The following is a 20,458-nucleotide window of genomic DNA, read 5'->3' as shown; positions in this document are numbered from 1 at the left end:
GATTCTGGAACATTTCTCTTTCATCCTTCCAGTGTTGCTGTCTGGTATCCCCCCTCCTACTAAGGTATGTAGGAGGGGGGTACATCACCGGAAAAGAAAGTTTACTCATTCTAAAAGTGACATTTGAATTCATGAAATCATACAATACCAAGGTTTTTTTGCATTTCATTTTCAGTAACTTTCTACATATGTTCTCATCATACTCTATCTTAATATAACTAGGACTTTGATGTGCAAATGTTCTTGTCAATGCCCACCATTTTACAAACAGTTATGTTTGAAAAGGAAATCTGTTTTTTAGCACCAAGAAAGAAGCTGCTTCCTAAGATTTTTACAGTGTGAAACATTTATGAAAACGACACAAACAAATGTTATGTCATAATAGCGATGTATGTAACAGCAAGAATATAATTAGATGTCTGTTAAATATCAACTGACCACAGCCAGCAATACGGTTTATAGCTTATCTAAGACTTCTCAAATTAATTCTGACAAAACAGGATAATGATAGTGTTTGCTCACTTGTTTGTTCTTACTAGTACCTGGTTGGACTCTCATTTGCCTTCAGAACTGGCCAGTTTCAGATCCTTTAGCTATCAGGCTCCTCTCCTGTGGAACCAACTCCCAGTTTTGGTCTGTGAGGCAGACACCCCGTCTACTTTTAAGACTAGGGTTAAAACTTTTCTTTTTAACAAAAATTATAACTAGTGGCTCATGTTACTCTCAGCTACCTTTATAGTTTTACTGCTATAGGCTTAGGCTACTGGAGTATATCAGGATCTAATTTTCTCACTCTATTGAGTTCTACTGTTCTTCAATTATGCATTATGTGTTGTCATTTCTGCTTTAACTTTCTGTTCTCTCTCTTTTCTCTTCATAGTAGGTACACCTGGTTTGGCGTTCTGTTAACTGTGACATCATCCAGAGAAGACGGCTCACCCGCTACTACCATCTAATGTAGAACAGATTACTAGATCAATGTGTGCTTCTGTGCTTTTTTGTTTCTCTTGTTGTGTCTCTGTTCTGTCTTCTGTAACCCCAGTCGGTCGAGGCAGATGACCGTTCATACTGAGCCCGGTTCTGCTGGAGGTTTTTCCTTCTCGTTAATGGGGAGTTTTTCTTCCCACTGTCGCTTCATGCTTGCTCAGTATGAGGGATTGCAGCAAAGCCATGTACAATGCAGACGACTCTCCCTGTGGCTCTACGGTTCCCCAGGAGTGAATGCTGCTTGTCGGGACTTTGATGCAATCAACTGGTTTCCTTATATAGGACATTTTTGACCAATCTGTATAATCTGACCCAATCTGTATAATATGATTGAACTTGACTTTGTAAAGTGCCTTGAGATGACATGTTTCATGATTTGGCGCTATATAAATAAAATTGAATTGAATTGAATTGAATTTCTTTGTGACATGGAAACAAAAGATTCCTTTTGGCATGATACATGCAGCTGATGGGTGGATGCCATGAATCTGTACATCTGGATGGATTTTTCTCCGATATGTTTTTAAATTGACACTTTTGGAGTTGACTGTATGCACTGTAATCACTGGATTATAAGATGATTCATGCAAAGCACAAAATACCTGTAAGGTACAGTCGCATTTGTACAACCCAATATGCGTAAATTATTAAAGTTGTGCAAGTAGTCATCAAATAGTTTATTATGGTGCTGAATGATTGGGTAATTTCTGTCAGCTGATGATGAGCTTTATAAAATCCTTCATTTTATTCAAGATGTCTTCTCTTATATTCTGTCTTAATAGCCAAACGGGGTAATCTTGTAAACAGTTAAGTAAAATGTTGAGTGAGTGTATACTGTATGTCATATTTTATTCTATCACAGCAAACAAACCTTACTTCCTTGTCTTTTACTTAAAAAAAAATCAAAGGACTGAATTAATACATCTAGATGATTAATCTTATTTCTCAAAAAAATATTCCTGGGAATAAATATGAAAGATTCATCCTCACATGGTTACCATAGACTGATGATGTTTGCTGTCAAATATTTAAACTGAACAGCTGACCAGAGAAATGCTAAACACCCAGTTTTACTCATAGATGACATGCTTGTACCCATAAGTTACATCATATTTATCAATTTCACATCACTTTCAAGTACCCCACTTTGTAATAAATAAACATAATAAAGTCATAAAATGAAGTACAACTAGCAATTTATGTTGAAAGTCACATGTCTAGCTGTTACTTCCAGATGCTGTGATCACAGACTCCCTGCAATTCCTCCCATGTTATATTAACTTTATTACTGTTCTACACAGCACTTCCATTTGTACATGCAAGTCATATAGCACATCCTGTTGTTTATAAAAAGTATACATCTAATAATGTTGCAATCCCTTTATATGATATCACTACAATGAACAGTGCTAATATTTTTAATGCATTATTTGGAGCAACTAGCAACAGCACCTCTAGCATTCTGAATAACAAGAAGCACTGTGGTGGAGGTGTTACAGCCTTAGATTAATATCTGTCTATTTAAAATTTTGAGGAAATGACACGTTGTTCTCCATATTGTGAATAGTGCATCAGAAACAGTTTTACCATTGCAATGAAATTCAATACGTTTTTGTAATGTTTTGAAACGTGTGTGTGTGTGTGTGTGTGTGTGTTGGGGGTGTCCTGTGTGTTTTAAGTGCAACTCAGTCATAGAGGATTTGTGTAGGAGTGTGTGGTGTGTGTGATCCTCCCAGCTTCTGGGACTCTCTTCCTCATCAACCCTCCACTTATTCACAATGAATGACATCACTGGAGTTTCCACAAAAGTGAGAAACTGCTTTTAAAAGAGCGACTTGCAATGTCAGTCAACAAGAACAGAGCAAGAGTCCATTTACACAGCTTGACCCGATTTGATAGCAAGAACCTACTCTGAAAAATGGAATGTGAAAGCGAGGTAATACTGGATGTCAATGCCAGCGCACTGGCAGGTGAACAGACATCCCCGAGAGCCAAACAATTTCTAATGTCAAGACTTACCATGGCCCTGATAGCTTTCACTCTCTTCCTTGCTACTGGTGTTGCTGTTTTCCTCTTTTCAAATGCTCCTGTCAAGGTGAGTCCACATGTCGTCAAATAGGGTCAGAGACCTACTACAAATCATTACCACATCATCTGAACCCACCAATACTAACACTGCCTCTTTATCTGTCTTCTAATATAGGGTGAAGGACGCGAGGAGGACAACTTTGGTGGGTCTTTTCACATGTAAACAAATAGCAGTTAATAACAGATTTATGTTAACCATAATCCATTTTCTACATGTGAATATTATCTACTTGTGCTTCCCCATCTCATTTTGTTGTCTGCTACTTAGGGAACTATTCCTAAAAAGGAAATTATCACAACAAAATCTTAAATTCCATCCTGGAGAGGGCTAACATTTTTTCTCTGATTTTTCAGATCTTCGTCACACTTTGAGGCAAATTTCAAACAGTAGGGCAGCCATTCATTTAGAAGGTAAGATCAAACAGCAATGTGTGTTGTAAGACCGATGGTTAGGGACAAACCACATTTCAGTGCATTGCCCTGCTCTTACAATCCTAAAACCTGAAGATTTTTTCTTCACCAGGATATTTATCATGTAAAAGGGTGGGTGTTAATTAGACTTTATGTATTTATGGAAATATTTAATTTAAGCTCATAGCTGAGAACTTTACAATTCTGAGTCTCTTTATTTACATAAAAGATGCAGAAAGATAACCTGGCCAGCCAGATTGATCATGTGAAGTACTGTAAGTTCTGCAGGTGCTTGTGTGCTTGTGAACGCACAAATACTGTGAGAATTCATCTTAGAAGCAAGGTTAATAGAAGGATTCAGCAAAATAAGTGCACTTAACCCTTATTGTTTAATTTTAGCTACTTTTCAACAACAAATGTGTTACAATTGCAATGATCAAACATTAATTGACACCATATTCTAAACAGGAGTGCATGACCCCACCATAAGGACGTCAGTGAAGTGGATGAATGACGTGGATCAGTCACACTCTCAAGGAGGTCTAGAACTCCAAAACAATGAGATTTTGATTCCCCGAGATGGCCTCTATTTTGTTTACAGCCAAGCATCTTTCCGAGTAAGCTGTAGTAGCAGGGATGCTGATAATATTACCTCTAAACGCATGGTCCACCTGAGTCACACAGTGAAGCGCTGCTCCAGCTCATTTGGGAATAACAACGATAAGACCATTTTGCACTCTATTCGTACAGCCTGCCAGAACACAGCAAGCAGGGATCCAGACTCAGTTGGAAGCTGGTTTTCTGCAGTATATATGGGAGCGGTATTCCATTTAAAGAGGGGGGACAGGCTGAAGACAGTCATGGAAGAGAAGATGCTTGAGAAACTGGAGGATGAGGCAGGGAAGACATTCTTTGGAGTGTTTGCCTTGTGAAAAGACATCACTGCTTGTTGTATATTGTGGAACTGACACTGTTGTATGAAGCCTAAAATATTCCTTGTTTCGTCATTTTACATTAACAGACAAACCAGTCAGAAATTATGATAATGTATTTTGTTGAAGTAATATGTAGTTGGTCCGTAATCATGGGTAAAGAACTATTTACAATTTGGATTAATCATTTAGGTAAAGGTCTTGAGTTTGCAGCTAAAATATTATTACACTACAGCCTGACAATGACAGATGGACGTATTTATTATTTTTATTTATTTTATTTATTAAAGTATTTATTCTTTTATCTCTTCAATTTTGTCTGTTTCTTTTGACAATATCATATACTATAGTATGGTGTTATGCAATTACACCTGTTTGATTATGAAGATTATTATTAATTACGATTGGTGATGTAGGGGCTAAGCCAACAATTAAAGCCACTGGAGTGTTTTTAAACCAGAATGTTATGGTTGACACACATTTGGTGGGGTGAGATGGTAAACAGGAAATGTCCAGACGCTGTTCTTGCAGTTAAAAGCCGATTTATTCCCACTTTTGCTTGCTTATAAAACAAAAATTATGCAAATGGGCATGCTGGTGGTGCAGCGGTTAGCGCAACCCATGTACGGAGGCCTTTGTCCTCGACGCAGTCGACCCGGGTACGACTCCAACCTGCGGTCGCTTGCTGAATGTCTCTCCCCCTCTTTCACCCCCCTTCCTGTCAGCGTACTGTGTTAAAAAGCGAGCCATTAGAGCAGCAAAAAATCTCTAAAAAACAAAATGATACAAACGGCCAGCTGTGGGTTGACAGTGTTTCCCGGCCAAGCGGTCAAAACCAATTTGCCCTTTCCGGTGAAACACATCATTTCCTTTCTTATATAGACTTTATACATATTGGCTTCAACAGGTAATTATAATTTAATAATACATCATTCAAAATCAAAGGGTAGCTATAATGAAGTATAATTCAAATGGTTGGGATCAAGGTCTATGAGGCTGTAATGATTAGCACTAACAATTGGTTTATCAATTAGCAGTTATGAACTTAGTTATACCGGAAAAGTGTTATTTAACCAGTTGTTAACTGGTTAGACTTGTCCAGCAAACGTTGATAACTTTAATTATTGCAATGGGAGTTTTAATCCTAACTCCTTCACCACAAGCCAATGAAAATGTCTCAGTTTATTCAGTTGTTAAATCAAAACAAGATAATTCGATAACTCTTACAGACAGTTCTTTCTCTGACTCAAAATAATCACAAACACATACAATTCACAAGCTGTTATTTATTAAACAGATAATTCTTGCTACAGCAATTTTTCAGCTTAATAAAATACTAGGAAACACTACTCGTTACTCAATAGAACATGCCAAAAGAAAGAAATGAAAATAACGTCCATCAAAATGGCTTAATTGAGAGCTAACAATGCTTAAATCTATTCACAGTTGGTTAGGAATCTTATTGACATCAACATTAACCATCACAATCAACATGTCAGCACTTTGAGGTAACAGAACACAGGCTAAATAGCTCTGAGGGAGCAAAACTGGTGTACCGCAACACACCTGAAGCCAAGATGGAGAACGCTTCTTGCACAACTAGCTGCTCGCAATGTCCAACCACGGTTAGCTTCAAACTTCTTCTAGTACAGGTGGCCCCCGGTTAACGGCAGCTAACTAGTGTAACTTCACAACAGCCTATGGCTAACTGCTTCAGGATGCTCGGGTCCCTACTCAAGATTATGACGACATATGACCTCCGACCTTCCGTTCGGTGAATAATGAGGTAGTCCTGATGACGTATGTAACACTCTAGCCTAGCCTGGAGGCGGGCTTTGTTCATAAGGTGGTACAAGTTCAGACAAAGGACTTCAAAAAAATGCGGGAAGCCCGTGTTACTGTTTCACCGTGTCCCGTCTACGGTGAAGCACCCTCGGTGGACCCAGCTCGTTTTACCCAGTCAGGCGACCCCCACTTACTTATTACCTTGAATGCAGGACGCATAAAACAGACAAGTATGCTTTTAGTTATATTTTATCTACGTAAAGACAGAGAAATAGTTACAGTCACACCAGCGCTGATGGGCCCCTGATCGGCAGGAAGGCCTCGAGTGCTCATCACACAAACATTATATAGGGATCTCGGGACACACCCATACAAGGGCGGTACACATCCAAACTGTGACACCAGCAGGGAAGCTGTGTCACCTCCGGGGTGGTATCTGATAGATATGTGCCAATCTTTTGGGTCAGTGCCATCTAAGTGTGCCATGCAGTTCTGAGATAAACAGCTCGTTCCACTTGACCTTGTTGATATCCTAACAGACCCCCTGATGATGTGTCATTATGGCACATCACCAAAGATGATCAACCAGTGGAACGACAGCTCTCAGTCTGTCCCTCTCCCAGAACAGTCGGTCATTCCGTCCAGTCCAAGCAATCCACGCACGTCAGCTTCCGGCTTCCAGAGTCCATCCATCTATGATCTCCATGGCAGTCGATAGTGCGGCTCAGTCTCTGGGGTCACACAATCTCTGCTGGTGTGCCCGAAAGGCACTTTGTAAAAAACAGTCCAGTTGTCCGTTAGCCCCCCCTGTTGGTGTGCCCCAAAGGCACATCACAACGAAAACAGTTCCAAGGAATGGGCCGGACAAACCACAATGGAAACATCTTAGCATCAATCAGCATGAATACTTCATAATTCAGCATTTTTTACTCAACACCACAGTCCAAGCATTTTAACTACAATTTAGGGTTCAACTATTTGAGCTAGGCCTGTTTTAGGTTCCTATGCGCACATTATTTTAAGTTTACTTTAGACCAGATAAGCTAAAGATGTACCTTAATCAAGGCCAAATACGTCTACTCTACCCCCACCCCAAGAAACCTCCTACTCGGTCCTCCACTCTCCATTCCTATGGACAACCATCCATCACTTTCAAACCTCACAAATCCAAGAGTACCAGTAGGGGGCATCAGAGGGCAGGCTGAGCCTCAAGCAGGAAAACCCCATCTCTCTAAGAAATGGTAAAAAACCCGATAGAGCCCAGTCTAGGGGAATCCCACTCTGGGCCAATCTGAGCGAGAAGACACCCTGTATTGAATCTAAAAATTAGCCTTACCAAGTAATTTATGGATCTGTGATAGCCATCAGATCCTGGTTCTACATCCAAGCATAATTATATCCCCAAGTAAATCAATCCTTTAACAAGTATCTAGTTCTTGTTCTCATGTGTTTAGTTTATCCTTGAAAAATTTTAAGCAGACATTACTCCGAGTGATTTTCTTACAGTTTCATTCATTTATTATTATTACCTTTGTGATCTTATATCACCCAGTGATCTATAAATCCTTATTTTATGTTTGCACCGTCTTGTCCCAGCAGATTAAAAATTCCCATTTTAGAATTTGCTTTTTTTGTTTCATCAATCACTGTCTGTTGTGATTATTGAAGAAATTTTGCAGTTCCTTTAAACCCTCTTAAATATTGACCACCCATTGGTAAATGATCAGCTTTAAGTTTTGCCCTTCTTCTAATTCTTTGTTTAGCCTTAGTATCTGCACCTTAAATTGACGAATAGTGGAATTCTTTGTATAAACACTTCTCTGTCTCCGTATTTGTTTAGGCCTCTATCATTTTGTTTTTTGCATTTTAAGTGTGAACCTGGTCAGGATAGAGAAAGTCATCTCTGATGCTCCTTTTTGCAACCCCAGCAAACCCAAAAACAAAAATGTTCACTGTCAGTGTTAGGTTATAGGTAATCCCTGTGGGAACACGACGTCGTTTCCTTGGTCCAACCTGGTTCCAAGCGCCTGGGTCATCGAAAACACTCCACCACCTGCGACAAATCTCTGACATTTTCAAACCACAGCAGCAATTCCTGGGTGTCCACACCCCCTGTCTGTGAACTGTCTCTAGTCGTAAGCCCAGGCTTTCAGTTTCTCTCCTGTTAAGTGTCCCCCTTTAGAGCCCATTTACCCCAAAGAGTCCAAGAGTGTGTTCTAGGTGCGTTTCCTGAACGCCAACCTCTCCATGTCATGTTCGTGAAACCTTGTAGTTGAATTCCATCACCTGTGAAGCAAAGCAGTCATGCATAGTCCTGTTCAAGATGTTTTTAGCACAGCAGGAGTTTCACTGTCCGGTTCCATTGCAGCTCTGATGTTCCTCAGAGCCAACCTTCATGCATTGATATCATGTTGAAGCTGTTATCCTCCTATCATCATCATCTTGTGTCCAGGAGTCACTTCTGCTGTCCTGACCAGATACCAAATGTCCAACTAATCTAATTGACCTCATTACTTTTCTGCATGTACAAGAGGAGGATCGACCACTAGGTTAATAGATGGCTAAACTATGTTTATGTGTTTTTTTTCTTCTGGATGTTTTAACATTTAGTTAAAGAACAACTATTGTGCTATTTTGTGTTCAAACAGATAGTTGTTAAGTCTCCTCACACCTTTTAGGTAACTGCGTACAATTCCAAACTATTTACACTGGTGCTTTAATCCCTAATTTACCCAAGTTATTTATTAGAATAAGGCATTATTATTCTACACTTCCAGTTTTATCCATTTAAGTCCTTAACCTTTGTGGTGCTTTACATCCTAATTATTATGTTCTTAGTTGCGCCTCTGCATACTTTAAGATACCCAGTAAATGCTGTGCTCACAATTTCTCCTTCGCTTGAACAAGGTTAAAAGGTTTAGAGTTTATTCTGCTTATATTGAAAAATTAGCTTGCTCACTCGTTTGTCCATTCGTTTATGCTATTAACTGTTGCTGTAATGCCTACTTTAACTTTTTCGCCCACTAGTTTTTTCATGATCATAATTATCGCTCATTGATGTAGATGTATATATTATTTTTTTTTTTCCATGTCGTCAGAATTGCATACATTGTTCTTATCCATTTTCCTTTTACGATTAAACGGCCCCCCTATGTATCCCACTCCTTACTTTAATCACCAATACTCATAAGTTGTTGAACCTGTTTAGGTTTAGCATAATTACTTAAGCTGCTCTATGCTCTCATCCCGTAACTTAATATTTTGGTGCAAAATGGATGTCTTTTAGCGGTTCCCCCCTATTTCTTCTCATGCATGATGTATTTTATGAAGCTTATTGTATCTTAAAGGTGCCTCTTTGAATCTTATTCAAAACCCCTTGTGGGGTTAATAAAATTCCAAAACATATCTATATGTATTCTAAATGATTTAAATAAAAACTTTGTTAGAAAAGTAAAAGAAAATCCTTCATATCAGCGGCCCAAAATCTCTACCAGCTTTGTTTCCAGACCAGTACCACTTGTCCGAATGCGTTTGACCCTCTTATCGCTCGCCAATAACAGCTCTGACTTAAAACAATTAACATCCTAGGGGTTTAATAATAATCTTGATTGCTTTTAATCTGAAAGTTTTCTCCTAAGCGCATCCGCCAATGTGTATGTTTCTAATGTGTGTTTTAATTATGTGCAGGAAAATCTGATGTGAAATGCAGAAGGGGTGTCTGCCAACTCATCTTTGTTTCGTGTTGCGGTCCATTGAAGGTTATCCGATGCCTCTGTCTTTGCCCCCGCAATTAGTTGTCCATTTTCAGTCGTCATGTCTCAGTTGAGCACCACATCGTTCCAGGACGAGCCTTGTCCATGAATCTTCTTTCTCCAATCGATGTGTCTGAAACCACAAGGAATTCTGCCAGCATTTTGCCAATATGGATTTTGTCCAAAATCAAATTGTCTAATACAAGAATTGTCTATCTTCATCCGTAGTGTAGTGTACATCAGTTGAAAAGAAAAAATTAAAACAAAAATTACAGTAAAACTTTCTCAAAACAAAATCAACCACATCGTTCCCTCTAAAACAAAATTATTCTTGAAGTTCTTCACCTTTACCCCAGCTCTTGATCCCTTAAAAATTTATCCAAGCAAAATATTTTACAGACAGTTCAACCTCTTTGTATAAGTTCAATAATAAAAAACATTTCTCTTAACCTTGTAGCATCACATTCCCCATTAAACCTCTATGCAGCTTCTGCAAAAATTACAGAATTTTTGTCCAAAATTTGATTAAAAACTGGATTAGGCAGGAGTCAAGTATATCACCTTTTTCTCTCCGTCCCCTGGACCACTGTGGCACCACTTGGTACTAACTTGTCTCTGAGAATGCCTAAGAAAAGAGACTAAAATCTCTCCGTTAGCACATTCCAATTATATATGACCAGGTTTCCTTGCAAGAAAAAGGCAGAAAACAGGATAGAAATGTTAATGTGAGTCAGTAGAGAGGGCAGCAGTGGGAAGGGGTACATGAAAAATTTCCAAAGCCACCTTCTTACCGCTAGAAGGATACTGAATACTGAATTGTACTTTATAACTAAATTTGCCTTGCCTTGCCTAGAAGGTCTCAATATTACCTGTCATAAGTTTGTTAAAGCTTAGCATAATTTAGTCACATTTGTTTATCCCTGCACGTCCATTTTAGATCATGACTTCTTACCATACGGCCTGAAAGAGCTCACTTTCCAGAGTCTTCTGTCGGAACAAAAGGTGGCTTTACAGTTTCATCTCACATCATCTAAAAGAAGTAACTCAGAGAAAAACAATTCTGTTAGTGTATTAGGTGACAAAAGAAAACCTGGTCTTTTTTAGTGTCTTGGTTCTTAACGTGATGTGTCTAAGTTCTTGGTTGGTCCAGGGGATGTAGGAATCTCTTGTTCCTTTTCTTTCAGCGTTTTGTATTAATACTTCTCCTTTTCTTAAATTATCTGCCGAACAACCTTAAATGTTGTCACTTTTTTGTCACTGGTGATGCAAAAATTAAAGCAAATGAATCATTTAACAAAGAAATAATCAAAATACACAAAACAATAAAAACCCGAAAGTAAAAAGTCTCCCAAGGAGTGCAATCTGTGTGTTCCAATATTTTATAGCATTCTTTTGATTTCTTTCTAGCTCTTTTGATCATGCAAACTTAGTTATTAATGCTTTTCAATCTTAAATGGTCAAGGGTGAAACTTTAAAGCAACCATTTTCTCTTTCAGGCTATTGAGCTTCTGGTGTTTTTCTATACATGATAAGAGTTTTCCCCGTAATTCAGCACATTGAGAAAGCTACCCAGAATTTAACCCTTCAGAAGCTGGCTTTATTTTATTTTTTCCCTCTGACATAGTTTTCGTGCCCCCAGGCCAGAACACACAGACCCAGCCTTGCCATAAACATTCAGATGTTTACATCATGGTCAGATTTGTTTATCATATCTATTGTCCTGTTTCAGGTTAAACTGACCCTCTGAGGCTTGCCTCTGCTCAGCATAACTAATAACATCAGATGCTTTCGTAACTGATGACATGCTTAATGTGGCCTTGTGATATCTTGACACTTCTCAAAAGTTCTCATTAGCTGCATTCAAATCCCAAGTAAAAAGAAATAAAATAAATTAATAGAGAAGCCTTAGAAAAGCAACCATATTTAGTCCCATACAGTTTGTTTAAAGCACAGTTTGTCTCATCTATTTAAATCAAAAATCATGTATATCTTAATGCTCTTAAATTCTTCTCTTTAGGCAGCTGTAAAATCCTTAGTTAAATTTCTCCCCTTAAACATATCCCATCCTGTTCCATTTCTCCCAAACATTCTCCCCATATGCTCCCCATATGCTCCCCATATGCTGTTTGGCATTTTATTAATGTTCTAAAATTACAATATAAAAGCTTTTACTCTGTTATTATTTCAGCTGTCATGAATTCATTGACAAACACAAGCCAAACGCAATCTAATAGCATAACTGAATACAGCCCCAACGCCTCTGTTTGCTGTAATGCATAATTAAGCTCCAAACTAAAAAAAAACTTTATCCCCAGTCCCAAGTAGTTCCTACAGCCCTGGGATATTTTCTGTTTAAGACACGTTAGCATATCTCAGTGTAACAATTTAATTTGGCCAGATATTTAATGTGGGAAGAAAACAAACTATGTTATTGAAATCTCTCTTTACCTTTCTTCAGCTTTTAGTTAACATAGTTCATGATTAAAAACGTCATTTGAATTACGGAGCTGCAGTTCTCCCAAAATAAATGAGCATTCTGAAGCCATGAACATTACTTCACACAGACGAATGTTTAGTTACATACGATACACAAATACATACATACAGTAACATAGAACTGACGACATTCAGACAAACAAACACAAGCAGGCCTTTACTTCTGACAGGGAGGAAGGGCTGGTCAGATCCTAGCGACGGTTATGGCAGCCTCTTTCAAAATGCCCTGGGTAACCACACGCCCAGCACAAGGGCATATCATAATCTTTGGTTGGTCCCTTCCTATTATTTCTGTACTACGGTGTATCTCTGCTGGGAATTTGTCCCCATGGAGGACTCTGATACATCTGAAATGGGACATCTGGAGGGAGGTGCCCCACAAACTGGTTTGCACCAAACATAGGTGTCAGGGCCGTAACCATCTGAGCTTTTGCAACATTCTTCTTCTTGCTCCTTTTGCTTTGATTGTCTCTCAGCTGTTTTAGCTGTTCAGCTAAGAGTTGTTGTTCTAACTTCTCTAAATCACTGCTAAGTTGCTTCATGTTCTTTTCATCCATATCCAGCTAATGTACCAAAGCAGCCATCTATTGATCTAAAGGCATATCATAACTCGCAACCATTCTATACATGTTCTGCTTAACATCCTCTGTCTGGCCCTTTAACATTGCTTGTTTAAAGCGTTGCTGCAGCGTGACTGATAACGGGCAAGAGCCCGTCTGGTCTTCCCATACTTTCAACATTCTGTTCACATATGCTGAAGCCGACCCCCCCTGCACAACGTGTAGTGTCCTTTAAAAGGCCAGAATCCGTACTTACCGGATAAAACGCCCTCAGTGTGCTCCAAAGTTGCCGTGCCACCGGGGCCAGAGGGGCAGCTGCTCCTGGTTCGTCAGTTCCAGCAGAAACTTCAACCGCACGTACCTCTTGTGGTTCCAGGTATGCTGATAAGCCAGTCCTCACATCACCAATAGCCAATACATACCTGCTTAAAGTCTCCACGAATGCTTTGATCCAAAGGTGCGCCCCTTTTCTTGGATCAGGGAACATGTGCCTCAGATGAACGTTGTCAGCACATGAAAGAGGGCTGTAACCAGCTGCATTCTCCTGTCCTGTAGCACTGTGAGTCTGAAACAATGGCAGTTGCACACTTTGTTTTGTTGCAGGTAAAGAAAGATCAGTTTTGTTAGAATGCAGATTATATCTGGGACCCTTTTCCTCCCTGTATTCGCGTGTGTCATCGATTTTCATAACATCTGTGTCATCTGGTTCTGCAGTTTTAAGAGCGTGTCTTACCACTTGTTCTATCGCAACCCGTAGCTGGTCTCGTTTGTGTCCCTCTAACCTACTTTTCCCATGTATCGGTCTTGCGTCACAGCTTACCTGTCCCCCACATAATTCTATACCAGGCACATGCACCGAAGGGTCTGATGAAGTCACCACACTCCTGGCCTTGGATAACAGTTCTGCACTATCACCACACAGATTGTTTTGCATAACAGCGGCTGCACCAGAAGCAGACATCTCTGGAATAACAGGAGCTGTGTACTTATCTTCTTGTTTGAAGGAAGATGATTCCCTTACCCCCTGCAGATTTTCACTCTCTTGTTGTTTGTCGAGGCCTGAGAAGCACATGCTGAAATAATGTTCAGTTAGTTTTATCAAGCCTGCTATTTTGATTTCCTCTTTTTGGTATTTTTCTCGAACAAACTCACCAGCATCAGCCGTTTCTACTTGTGCTTGGGCTAGTCTATTTTTTAACATTTGCAAATAGTAAGTGCACATTTGGGCATCGGGTGGAGGTCCTTCTATATCACCAAAAACCCCGTCTCCCCTCATTTTTTCATACCACTCCTCAAATTGTTTTAAATGGTTTTCAGCATCTTTGTGTGGGAAGCTTGCCACTATGCTCCCTTTTCCTGTCTCCAGCAGTGTTCTTAAAGAACTCAATTCAATTCAATTTTATTTATATAGCGCCAAATCATGAAACATGTCATCTCAAGGCACTTTACAAAGTCAAGTTCAATCATATTATACAGATTGGGTCAGATTATACAGATTGGTCAAAAATGTCCTATATAAGGAAACCAGTTGATTGCATCAAAGTCCCGACAAGCAGCATTCACTCCTGGGGAACCGTAGAGCCACAGGAAGAGTCATCTGCATTGTACATGGCTTTGCTGCAATCCCTCATACTGAGCAAGCATGAAGCGACAGTGGGAAGAAAAACCACCCATTAACGGGAAAAAAAACCTCCGGCAGAACCGGGCTCAGTATGAACGGTCATCTGCCTCGACCGACTGGGGTTACAGAAGACAGAACAGAGACACAACAAGAGAAACAAAAAAGCACAGAAGCACACATTGATCTAGTAATCTGTTCTACATTAGATGGTAGTAGCGGGTGAGCCGTCTTCTCTGGATGATGTCACAGTTAACAGAACGCCAGACCAGGTGTACGTACTATGAAGAGAAAAGAGAGAGAACAGAAAGTTAAAGCAGAAATGACAACACATAATGCATAATTGAAGAACAGTAGAACTCAATATAGTGAGAAAATTAGATCCTGATATACTCCAGTAACCTAAGCCTATAGCAGTAAAACTATAAAGGTAGCTGAGAGTAACATGAGTCACTAGTTATAATTTTTGTCAAAAAGAAAAGTTTTAAGCCTAGTCTTAAAAGTAGACAGGGTGTCTGCCTCACGGACCAAAACTGGGAGTTGGTTCCACAGGAGAGGAGCCTGATAGCTAAAGGATCTGCCTCCCATTCTACTTTTAGAGACTCTAGGAACCACCAGCAGACCTGCAGTCTGAGAGTGAAGTGCTCTGTTAGGAACATACGGGGTAATCAGAGCTCTGATATATGATGGAGTTTGATTATGAAGGGCTTTATACGTTAGAAGAAGAATTTTAAATTCTATTCTTGATTTAACAGGAAGCCAATGAAGGGAAGCTAAAATTGGAGAAATATGATCCCTCTTGTTGATTTTCATCAGAACTCTTGCTGCAGCATTTTGGATCAGCTGAAGGCTTTGAACTGCATTCCAAAAGAACACTGCTGGAGACAGGAAAAGAGCTCATTTGCTACTGAATCTTCAGCCATTCCAGCACTAACACGTCTTGGCCAACCTGCTGGGACAGCGTCCTGTCCCCGGTCCAATGAGAGCTGATTTTTTATCTCTCAGACATCAAAACTTATTATGTTCCTATATGCCTTATTATAGTGTTTTTACACGGCAATTTCAATGAGCCAGCGTACTCAGGATGAGCAGGTTATATGTCACCTGAACAGGTGCACCCTTCACTCTTCACTTCCACGGCTCAATGATAGTAACGTGTCTCACACACACACACACACACACACACACACACACACACACACACACTCTCTCTCTCTCTCTGGCCAATCTTTAGTTAACTCAGTAGGTACCTCCGGTCTTGCTCTCGATCTCATACGCGCTCGTTTTTCGAAAAAGGCTGCTTTTATATTACCGCAAAAACAAAGATTTTTATGTTCGTCCTCGCGGAAAATAAGGGAGCTCTAAACCCACATTTTCTAGGCTACACGATGTTTTAGAAGCCACGCGTGTTCTCAGTCTCATACGCGCTCGAAAGAGGAAGAAAAAGGAAGAAATATGGAAAAGAGCTCTAACTTCAGCCGACCAGCACAGCCAGTTTATCATCCACAAAAGCCAAACACAGCAAAAATCACTTTTAATGCAGGCACACATTAGAACTATTCAGTACAGTTGAACAAACTCCCTTTGGAGTAATTAAGCATTAAAACTATTTCCTAATAGGTTCTGCCCAGGCACAAAATATCACCTTATGGGTAGAAAACGGGAAATAAAAAAAAGGGAGATCCTTTTTATTTGGTGTCACTTTAGTGAGAAGATGGTGCGGCGTTGATCCAGCGCCCATCGCTTCCAGCCGGAGCCTCGGGTAGGGTCGGCACAGTTCAATTCAGTTCAATTTTATTTAGATAGTGTCAATTCATGAAACATGTCATCTCAAGGCACTTTACAAAGTCAGATTCAATCATATTATACAGATTGGTCAAAAATTTTCTATATAAGGGAACCCAGTTGATTGCATCAAAGTCCCGACAAGGAGAAGCGTAGAGCCACAGCGAGAGTCGTCTGCATTGTCCATGGCTTTGCAGCAATCCCTCATACTGAGCAAGCATGAAGCAACAGTGGAAAGAAAAACCACCCATTAGCGGGAAGGAAAACCTCCAGCAGAACCAGGCTTGACCGACTGGGGCTTAGAGAAGACAGAGCAGAGACACAACAAGAGGGACAAAAGAACAAAGAAGCACACATTGATCCAGTAATCTGTTCTACATCAGATGGTAATAGCGGGTGATCTGTCTTCCCTGGATGATGTCACAGCTAACAGAACGCCAGACCAGGTGTACCTACTATGAATAAAAAAAAGAGAGGGAACAAAAAGATAGAGAACAAAAAATCGAAAGCATATATATAGTAAATAGAATTGGTCCAAGGACTGAACCCTGTGGTACTCCACAGGTGACCCTAGAGTTTGAGGAAGATTTATTATTAACATGAACAAACTGGAATCTGTCCGACAGATAAGATTTAAACCAGCCTAATGCTTTTCCCTTAATCCCTACAGTATGCTCAAGTCTTTGTAGGAGAATATTGTTCACTGTGAGAAGCAGAAACCCCCACGTCCCTGGGCGCCTCTCATTGGTTTGTTTGGCCAAAACAAACCAGTGGATTTTTGTCGATCTCTGGAAGATAACGGCTTCCAGTTGGATCAAAAATTTATTAACGCTAAGACCTCCCTGACTGGGGTGCAGGGGAAAGATAATTCAGCAGAGCTCGTACCAGAGAGGAATCGAATCACGTGCTACGAGGGGAAAGCCCAGAGTGAGGGAAAGCTGTAGATCTTCTCAACAAGGCAGACTGCCAGAAAAGAAGAGTGAGATGATACGGAGTCAGGCTTTTATATTCGTTTCCATGGTAACGAGATAAGGTTCCCACTGGGGCGGCTAATACAAACGGTTGTTATGCCATCACACCATGGCTAAAATTGTTAATTATGAACAATGTGTGACATGGGGAAAGAGTAAAAAATAAAAAAGGACCAAAAGTGTGTCACATCCACAGCCACCAAGGATCCATCCAAAGTCTGCCCATCTTCTTCTTCCTGGGACATCGGGAGGAGAAGAGGTGGCTGGGGAAGCCAGCCGAGCTGCGCAGAAAGTGCCTTCTGTGAAAATGATCCGCCCTCGCTTCAGTGGAGAAAAAAAGGGAAATTCTCGTCCTCTGTGGAGTGGAGGACCTCCCTGGCATCAGAGGAACTGCTAGATCGAAGCTAAGTTGCACTCTGACTTCTGCGCAACCAGCTGCAAAATACAGAATGCTGAAAACTGCTTTGTTTAATTTTTTGTCAGCTGTTGCAGGAAAGTGGATGCGAGACGGTGGATCGGTCGCCTTTCCTCACCAGACAAGCTGAGAAATCAGACTACTACATGGACGCTGGAGCTGCCCCGACCACGCTGTCGGTTAGCTCATAGCCGCAGAGCCGCAGGCTAGCTCGCTGCTGGAATGACCGACGGTTCCCTGTTCTGTCCCTCCTTGGATGACCAAAGTGGACCGAACTCACATGAGGTGCCGACAGGTCGGGCAGGATTGAGGCAGGGAAAGGTTGCACCGTCATTGGGAAATGTTTGTGTAATGCGTCCACATGGTGTTTAAACAAAGGGCTAACGGAGATAGCAGTGACGTGCAGTAGGGTTCATAGCTGGTGAGGCACTGACGTCATCAGTCAGATTTACAAATATATAAACTCTACAGAGTAGACTCATTGCAAAGTGCTGAAGGAGACTGATTGAGCCAAATCAATTCACCAAGAGACATGGAAAAATATTGATTCTTTGATGAAGAAAAATAATACAAAATTATTTGTCATTTGGTTGGTAACAGTTTGAGTTATGATGGATTTGTAACACATTCTAAAAATATAACACACATTACACCCATTTCATTACAAAAAACAAGACATGAATAATTAGCGCTGTCTTACCTCTACTTATAAATGAAGTCCATGTGGCGCTCTTTGTTTCTGAACAAAAATATCGGTCATTTTCCGGTAAAAGTTCTCTTTATCTTCTCCAGCTTTTTTTTAAATATTATGTTTATTAGATTTTTTAACATTTATAGAAAGAGAAAAAAACAAGAAAAAAACCATCAATAGGATAAAACTTATACAGCACTGACACAAAAAACAAAACAAAACCGGAGGCATGTACATACATCACAGCAAACATTTGAGAAAGGTAACCAATTTATACATAAACTTGAACATATACATTTTTCGGGTTCGCACTACTGCTCTTTTAATTTTGGGATTTTGAAGTATTCAAGAGTACGTTCACATCTTTTTTTAAAACCATAGACTTTCCCATTCAGACAGTAGCTTAATCTTTCTAATACAATAACTTCAGAAAGTAAGTTTTTCCATAGCTGGATTGAGGGGGCATCACAACTAACCCATTTAAAGTCTAACTCTTGGACTGAATGTATTTATACGCAGATGCTTTCAAATAGTCATCAGAGTAAGGAAATGTATATTATATGTGAATTATGTGCGCCGTTTGGAAGTAATTTCGATAAAACTTGCTGTATAAGCGAAAGTGCCCGAACATTCTGCATACAGGCAGTTCCGGAATGTGACGTCACAAACAGAACTAGTACCGTGCATCAGCCTGCTAATACTACATCTTTCACTACCGATTTGTTAAATTTTATTAATAACTCGTACTCTACGTACAAAAAAATTATTAAAAACAAATGTCTGATACATCTTCAAACTCCCCCTCAAGCATCGGCGACTCTGATACAGAATATATCTACGAAAAAACGGAGTTTGAACAAGGTGAACCTGAGGAGACTAACGCTGCCCAAGACATAGAGCCATATAGGTTCGAACCGGAGGCAGCAGAGGTACATATTCCAGGAGGAAATGTACAACGGGAAGGGGAAGACTTCGGCAATTTGTGTGTCAATAATACAAATTGGTAAGATCTTGCTCTAGTTTGGATGAGCGTAAAAAAACCTGATCCAAACCCCCGGTCCCACCCCGACAAACCGGCTTCATTTATGCCTAATTGCTGACATTGTGATAATCGGTCTGGGCCTCTAAGACATGTCTGCTGTCATTCAATGTACTGAGGAAATCACACACACACACACACACACACACACATTACATAATATAACATATCATATTGTATTTATATGTAGGTGTACATGTGGCACATGTATTGCCATGCAGTTGGAGAGGGATTTCAAGTGCTGCAGAGAGATTGAGTCCTTCACTAAGAGAATCCAGGACTGGGAAGAGGAGAGTGGACTGCACCTGGATTGCATAACTGCTCATCCAGGATTCGCAAATGTCTGCCTGGACCGGTGGGTGCTGGAAACATCATACTACCATTACAGACAAGAGAACCGAGCAGGTGTACAGGAATTAACAAACCAACATGGTCCGTGAGGCAGACACCCTGTCTACTTTTAAGACTAATCTTAAAACTTTCCTTTTTGACAAAGCTTATAGTTAGAGTGACTCATGTTACCCTGAGCTACCTCTATAGTTGTGCTGCTATAGGCATAGGCTACTGGAGGACATCAGGGTCTAATTTTCTCACTCTACTGATTTCTACTGTTCTCCAGTTTTGCATTGTATTACATTGAAATGACTGTCGTCATTTCAGCTTTTAACTTTTTGCTCTCTCTCTTTTTCTTCATAGAAGGTACACCTGGTCTGGCGTTCTGTTAAACTGTGACATCATCCAGAGAAGACGGCTCACCCGCTATTACCATCTAATGTAGAACAGATTACTGGATCAATGTGAGCTTCTGTGCTTTTTTGTCTCTCTTGTTGTGTCTCTGTTCTGTCTTCTGTAACCCCAGTCGGTCGAGGCAGATGACCGTTCATACTGAGCCCAGTTCTGCCGGAGGTTTTTCCTTCCCGCTAATGGG

General features: G+C 40.2%; 1 protein-coding gene across 1 annotated transcript; it reads left to right on the top strand.

Annotated features, from left to right (window-relative positions):
* Positions 1-2,773: 2,773 nt before the first annotated feature.
* tnfa (tumor necrosis factor a (TNF superfamily, member 2)) lies at positions 2,774-4,510 on the top strand. Its single transcript, XM_036144812.1, has 4 exons — positions 2,774-3,094; positions 3,191-3,218; positions 3,430-3,486; positions 3,955-4,510. The coding sequence occupies exons 1-4, from the start codon at positions 2,906-2,908 to the stop codon at positions 4,416-4,418; spliced, it is 738 nt and encodes a 245-aa protein (XP_036000705.1). The 5' UTR covers positions 2,774-2,905; the 3' UTR covers positions 4,419-4,510.
* Positions 4,511-20,458: the final 15,948 nt, after the last annotated feature.

This window comes from Fundulus heteroclitus, chromosome 13 (assembly GCF_011125445.2).
Source record: "Fundulus heteroclitus isolate FHET01 chromosome 13, MU-UCD_Fhet_4.1, whole genome shotgun sequence".
In the NCBI taxonomy this organism is placed as follows: domain Eukaryota; kingdom Metazoa; phylum Chordata; class Actinopteri; order Cyprinodontiformes; family Fundulidae; genus Fundulus; species Fundulus heteroclitus.
The sequence above is the reverse complement of the archived record's forward strand: the minus strand, read 5'-3'. Positions and strand labels throughout refer to the sequence as shown.

Excerpts from the sequence above, each read along its gene's own strand:
- tnfa (XM_036144812.1), top strand. The coding sequence starts at position 2,906 with ATGGAATGTGAAAGCGAGGTAATACTGGATGTCAATGCCAGCGCACTG. Across the intron at positions 3,219-3,429 it reads ACGCGAGGAGGACAACTTTG|ATCTTCGTCACACTTTGAGG; the intron begins GTGGGTCTTTTC and ends CTGATTTTTCAG. Across the intron at positions 3,487-3,954 it reads GGCAGCCATTCATTTAGAAG|GAGTGCATGACCCCACCATA; the intron begins GTAAGATCAAAC and ends TATTCTAAACAG.